Source organism: Aquarana catesbeiana, linkage group LG13 (assembly GCF_042186555.1).
Source record: "Aquarana catesbeiana isolate 2022-GZ linkage group LG13, ASM4218655v1, whole genome shotgun sequence".
Taxonomy (NCBI): Eukaryota; Metazoa; Chordata; class Amphibia; order Anura; family Ranidae; genus Aquarana; species Aquarana catesbeiana.
In genome coordinates, this window is record NC_133336.1 from 224,795,106 (window position 1) to 224,801,176 (window position 6,071).

General features: G+C 56.4%; 1 protein-coding gene across 1 annotated transcript in view; it reads right to left on the bottom strand.

Moving 5' to 3' along the window:
* ANKRD35 (ankyrin repeat domain 35) overlaps positions 1-5,156 on the bottom strand; it is a 70,485-nt gene extending 65,329 nt beyond the window's left edge. Inside the window, exon 1 of the mRNA XM_073609292.1 lies at positions 4,864-5,156. Within this exon, the coding sequence (XP_073465393.1) occupies positions 4,864-4,923 (60 nt within the window). The 5' untranslated portion in view covers positions 4,924-5,156. The remainder of the gene's footprint in view (positions 1-4,863) is intronic.
* Positions 5,157-6,071: the final 915 nt, after the last annotated feature.

A 6,071-nucleotide genomic window follows, 5' to 3' on the forward strand; every position in this document is an offset into this window, starting at 1 on the left:
AGGCGGGGCTTCTCCTCGTGGGCTCCACCCACTACAGAAAATTACAGTGGGGGGGCAGAGCCCCTGCACAAGGAGAGACAGCAGAGCTGTGGGAGGGGCCCAACAGGCTCCACCCACTACAGAAAACTACAGGGGGTGGGGGGGGAGAGCCCCTGCACAAGGAGAGAGAGCAGAGCAGTGGGAGGGGCCCAGCAGGCTCCACCCACTATAGGAAAACTACAGGAAGGGGACAGAGACAAGATCAGTCACCCTGCACAAGGAAAGAGCAGAGCTGTGGGAGGGGCCCAACAGGCTCCACCCACTACAGAAAACTACAGAGGGGGGAGAGCCCCTGCACAAGGAGAGAGAGCAGAGCTGTGGGAGGGGCCCAGAAGGCTCCACCCACTACAGAAAACTACAGGGGGGGAGAGCCCCTGCACAAGGAGAAAGAGCGGAGCTGTGGGAGGGGCCCAACAGGCTCCACCCACTATAGGAAAACTACAGGGGGGGCGGAGACAAGACCAGTCCCCCAGGGAGAGCAGCAATAAATGGTCTTTATTACAGGAGGTCTCACACGGGATTTACTGCACAGATCTGGAAGAAATACACAAAGCCCACAGAGAGGTCTATAGTATATATATAAAATCCACTCGCCGGTGATCGTCAGCTCCATCTAGTGTCCATAATGCAGTATTTTTCTGAAACCCTTCAATAAAAGGAAAATGCTGGATTATGGCCACTAGATGGAGCTGACGATCATAGGCAATAATCATATAGCGATCATAAATAACTCTGCATCATAAAAAAAACTCTGCCTAGAGGTGAGCGAGCCCTGCTGTGCCGCTTGTTGTTTTGGCCTTGATTGGCTTTAGTGGCCCTGATTGTCGTCAGAGCCCACGGCATTCAATCCGTCAACCGGGCCATATAAAACAAGGAGCAGCTCTGGTATGTTATGTGCGCTTGGGAGCAAGAAGACCATGCGTGAGGTCAGACCAGTGATGGCGTCCCAGTTTTCTGTATTACTCAATGCCCCCGCTCCCCCTCTCCCTGCCCGGTCATGTGCCAGTCACTGGAGTCTGCCAGCCTCTAATAGGGCCACATTGTCCTCTGCCTATACTGCCAGTGAAAAGACTCCTGGGACAGCCTGAGATTGAAACTCTGCAACACAAGATAATAGTCCAGATACGAGCTTGTTATAATGTAAGATAAAATGGAGACAACACATTTCGGGGAGCAGGAATCTAATCTAAATCAGGACTAAGAGATGATAAACCATGTATATGAACTGCATGGAGGATGCAATATACGTGTTACCTTGTCCACCTAATTGGTTTAGTTTGTCAGCGGCTGTTTGGGACGCAGAGTTTGCCAGCAGCTGGTTGGGGCGCAGAGTTTGTCGTCGGCCAGTTGGGACGCAGAGTTTGTCAGCAGCTGGTTGGGACGCAGAGTTTGTCAGCGGCCTGTTGGGGTGCAGAGTTTGCCAGCGGCTGGTTGGGACGCAGTGATTGTCAGCGGCTGGTTGGGGTGCAGAGTTTGTCAGCGGCCGGTTGGGACGCAGAGTTTGTCAGCGGCCGGTTGGGACGCAGAGTTTGTCAGCAGCCTGTTGGGATGCAGAGTTTGTCAGCGGGCGGTTGGGACGCAGAGTTTGTCAGCGGCCGGTTGGGGCATGATGATTGTCAGAGGCTGGTTGGGACGCAGAGTTTGTCAGCGGGTGGTTGGGACGCAGAGTTTGTCAGCGGGTGGTTGGGACGCAGAGTTTGTCAGCGGGTGGTTGGGACGCAGAGTTTGTCAGCGGGTGGTTGGGACACAGAGTTTGTCAGCGGGTGGTTGGGACGCAGAGTTTGTCAGCGGCCGGTTGGGACGCAGAGTTTGTCAGCGGCCGGTTGGGACGCAGAGTTTGTCAGCGGCTGGTTGGGACGCAGAGTTTGTCAGTGGCTGGTTCGGGCATGATGATTGTCAGAGGCTGGTTGGGACACAGAGTTTGTCAGCGGCCGGTTGGGACACAGATTTGTCAGCGGGCGGTTGGGACACAGAGTTGTCAGCGGCTGGTTGGGATGCAGAGCTTGTCAGGGGCTGGTTGGGACGCAGAGTTTGCCAGCGGCTGGTTGGGGCGCAGAGTTTTTCAGCGGTTGGTTGGGGCTTAGTGATTGTCAGCGGCCGGTTAGGATGCAGAGTTTATCAGCGGCTGGTTGGGATGCAGAGCTTGTCAGAGGCTGGTTGGGACGCAGAGTTTGTCAGCGGGCGGTTGGGACGCAGAGTTTGTCAGCAGCCTGTTGGGGTGCAGAGTTTGTCAGCGGCCTGTTGGGACGCAGAGTTTGTAAGCGGCCGGTTGGGACGCAGAGTTTGTCAGCGGCCGGTTGGGACGCAGACTTTTGTCAGCGGCCGGTTGGGACGCAGACTTTTGTCAGCGGCCGGTTGGGACACAGAGTTTGTAGGCAGCCGGTTGGGACGCAGTGATTGTCGGCGGCCGGTTGGGACGCAGTGATTGTCAGCGGCCGGTTGGGATGCAGTGATTGTCGGCGGCTGGTTGGGACGCAGAGTTTGTCAGCGGCTGGTTGGGACGCAGAGTTTGTCAGAGGCTGGTTGGAACGCAGAGTTTGCCAGCGGCTGGTAGGGGTGCAGAGTTTGTCAGCGGCCGGTTGGGGCACGATGATTGTGAGCAGCTGGTTGGGACGCAGAGTTTGTCAGCGGCCGGTTGGGACGCAGAGTTTGTCAGCGGCCGGTTGGGACGCAGAGTTTGTCAGCGGCCGGTTGGGACGCAGAGTTTGTCAGCGGCCGGTTGGGACGCAGAGTTTGTCAGCGGCCGGTTGGGACGCAGAGTTTGTCAGCGGCCGGTTGGGACGCAGAGTTTGTCAGCGGCCGGTTGGGACGCAGAGTTTGTCAGCGGCCGGTTGGGACGCAGAGTTTGTCAGCAGCTGGTAGGGGTGCAGAGTTTGTCAACGGCTGGTTGGGGTGAAGAGTTTGTCAGCGGCCGGTTGGGGCATGATGATTGTCAGAGGCTGGTTGGGACGCAGAGTTTGTCAGCGGGTGGTTGGGACGCAGAGTTTGTCAGCGGGTGGTTGGGGCATGATGATTGTCAGAGGCCGGTTGGGACACAGAGTTTGTCAGCGGCCGGTTGGGACACAGATTTGTCAGCGGCTGGTTGGGATGCAGAGCTTGTCAGAGGCTGGTTGGGATGCAGAGTTTGCCAGCGGCTGGTTGGGGCGCAGAGTTTGTCAGCGGCTGGTTGGAGCGCAGAGTTTTTCAGCGGTTGGTTGGGGCTTAGTGATTGTCAGCGGCCGGTTAGGATGCAGAGTTTATCAGCGGCTGGTTGGGATGCAGAGCTTGTCAGAGGCTGGTTGGGACGCAGAGTTTGTCAGCGGGCGGTTGGGACGCAGAGTTTGTCAGCAGCCTGTTGGGGTACAGAGTTTGTCAGCGGCCGGTTGGGACGCAGAGTTTGTCAGCGGCCGGTTGGGACGCAGAGTTTGTCAGCGGCCGGTTGGGACGCAGAGTTTGTCAGCGGCCGGTTGGGATGCAGAGTTTGTCAGCGGCCGGTTGGGATGCAGAGTTTGTCAGCGGCCGGTTGGGACGCAGTGTTTGTCAGCGGCCGGTTGGGATGCAGAGTTTGTCAGTGGCTGGTTGGGGCATGATGATTGTCAGAGGCCGGTTGGGACACAGAGTTTGTCAGCGGCCGGTTGGGACACAGATTTGTCAGCGACTGGTTGGAATGCAGAGCTTGTCAGAGGCCGGTTGGGACGCAGAGTTTGTCAGCGGCCGGTTGGGACGCAGAGTTTGTCAGCGGCCGGTTGGGACGCAGAGTTTGTCAGCGGCCGGTTGGGACGCAGAGTTTGTCAGCGGCCGGTTGGGACGCAGAGTTTGTCAGCAGCCGGTAGGGGTGCAGAGTTTGTCAGCGGCCGGTTGGGGTGAAGAGTTTGTCAGAGGCTGGTTGGGACGCAGAGTTTGTCAGCGGCCGTTTGGGACGCAGAGTTTGTCAGCGGCCGTTTGGGACGCAGAGTTTGTCAGCGGCCGTTTGGGACGCAGAGTTTGTCAGCGGCCGTTTGGGACGCAGAGTTTGTCAGCGGCCGTTTGGGACGCAGAGTTTGTCAGCGGCCGGTTGGGACGCAGAGTTTGTCAGCAGCCGGTAGGGGTGCAGAGTTTGTCAGCGGCCGGTTGGGGTGAAGAGTTTGTCAGCGGCCGGTTGGGGCACGATGATTGTGAGAGGCCGGTTGGGACGCAGAGTTTGTCAGCGGCTGGTTGGGACGCAGAGTTTGTCAGCGGCCAGTTGGGACGCAGAGTTTGTCAGTGGCCGGTTGGGACGCAGTGATTGTCAGCAGCTGGTTGGGGCACGATGATTGTGAGCGACTGGTTGGGACGCAGAGTTTGTCAGCGACTGGTTGGGATGCAGAGTTTGTCAGCAGCTGGTTGGGGCACGATGTTTGTGAGCGACTGGTTGGGACGCAGAGTTTGTCAGCGGCTGGTGGGGTGCAGAGTTTGTCAGCAGCTAGTTGGGACGCAGAGTTTGTCAGCGGCTGGTTGGGACGCAGAGTTTGTCAGCGGCTGGTTGGGACGCAGAGTTTGTCAGTCAATATATCGTTTTAGTTCACATATGGTCAGTGCCCGTCCCTCTGTGCCACCCCCCTCCCAGTGCCCGCCGTCACCTCGTCCTCCTCTACACCTCTCCCTCTGACGTCCTCTGCCCATGAACTGCCAACATCTCCCACTCCCCCTCCCCCCCACCTCCACCTCTCTGTCCTCGTCTGCCTCCAGAATCTCACCTCCACCCACCACCACCCACAATGCCATCCTGACTTTTTTTTTCTTTCTTTTTGCTGTGATGTTGTGCCAAACCAGCCCCAGCAACACTCCCCGCTTCCCGACCCACCCCATCCCCACCGACTCACTCACCGATGATGGCTTGTACGTCTGCTTGGTGAATAAGTTCTGCCACCTCTTCACCGCGGCCATGCCACCTTCCGCCGACCCACCCCTGGCATGGAAAGGAAGTGTTTTGACGACGTCTCGCTCTACCTGCCGCCCCGCTCAGTCACCTCGCTCACTCATAATGAAAGCAAAGAGAGAGGAAAAAAAAAAAAAAGTTTTCTAGGAGTGGGTTAACCCCTTCCTGGGAGGCCGGCGGCGGCTGCGTGCCGTGAATGCGGACACCTGCTGTCACACTGTTGTCTTGTCCTTGCCATGCTTGCTCAGATTACAATGACACGCTCGTGAAAGGCAAGAGGCAAGGGTGGGGGGGGGGGGGGCCGCCCGGGTCCCCAAATATGGGCATCTGAAAGCCTCTCCTTTGCTGAGACTCGGGGGCTTAATATATGCACCGATCAATGAGGGGAGGAGGGGGGTCCTCATTCATCCATCCATCCATCCTACCAACAGGTCCAATGACTGACGGACCCCCTAGAGGTTCTTTCTTGTTGCCTACACACATTCTTTTTTGGAACTTTTTGAAAACATTTTTAGCAGAACAGTTGACCATCACTGACTGGACTTCAGTGCCGGGACATGGTGCTTTTGGCACCCAAGGTGAAAAGGTCAACGTGCCCCCCCCCCCCCCTCCAGGTGGACCCTTCCCCTAAGTATAGTGGGTTCTAGGTGAGCTTAAAAGTTCCCTCTCTATGGTGGGTTTTAGGTGGGCTCAATTAAAGTTCCTGACCTTTGCCCTCTTTATGGTGCCTTCTAGGTGGACTTAAGAAAAGTTCCTTACTCTTCTTCTGTCTATGGTGGGCTCTAGGTGGGTTCAAAAAAAGGTCCTGATCCTTTCTCTCTTCATGGTGGGATCTAGGTGGGCTCAATAAAAGTTCCTGGCCCTTCCTCTCTATGGTGGGTTCAAGGTGAGCTCAATAAAAGTTCCTGATCCTTTCTCTCTCTATGGGGGTTCAAGGTGGGCTCAGTAACTGATCCTCACTCTTCCTCCCTATGGTGGGTTCTAGGTGGACTCAATAAAAGTTCCTGACCCTTCTTCTGTCTATGGTGAGTTCTAGGTGGGCTCAATAAAAGTTCCTGACCCTTCCCCTCTTTGTGGTGGGTTCTAGGTGGTCTCAATAAAAGTGTCTCTACCTTCTCCTCTCTATGATGTGTTCTATAAAAGTTCCTGACCCTTC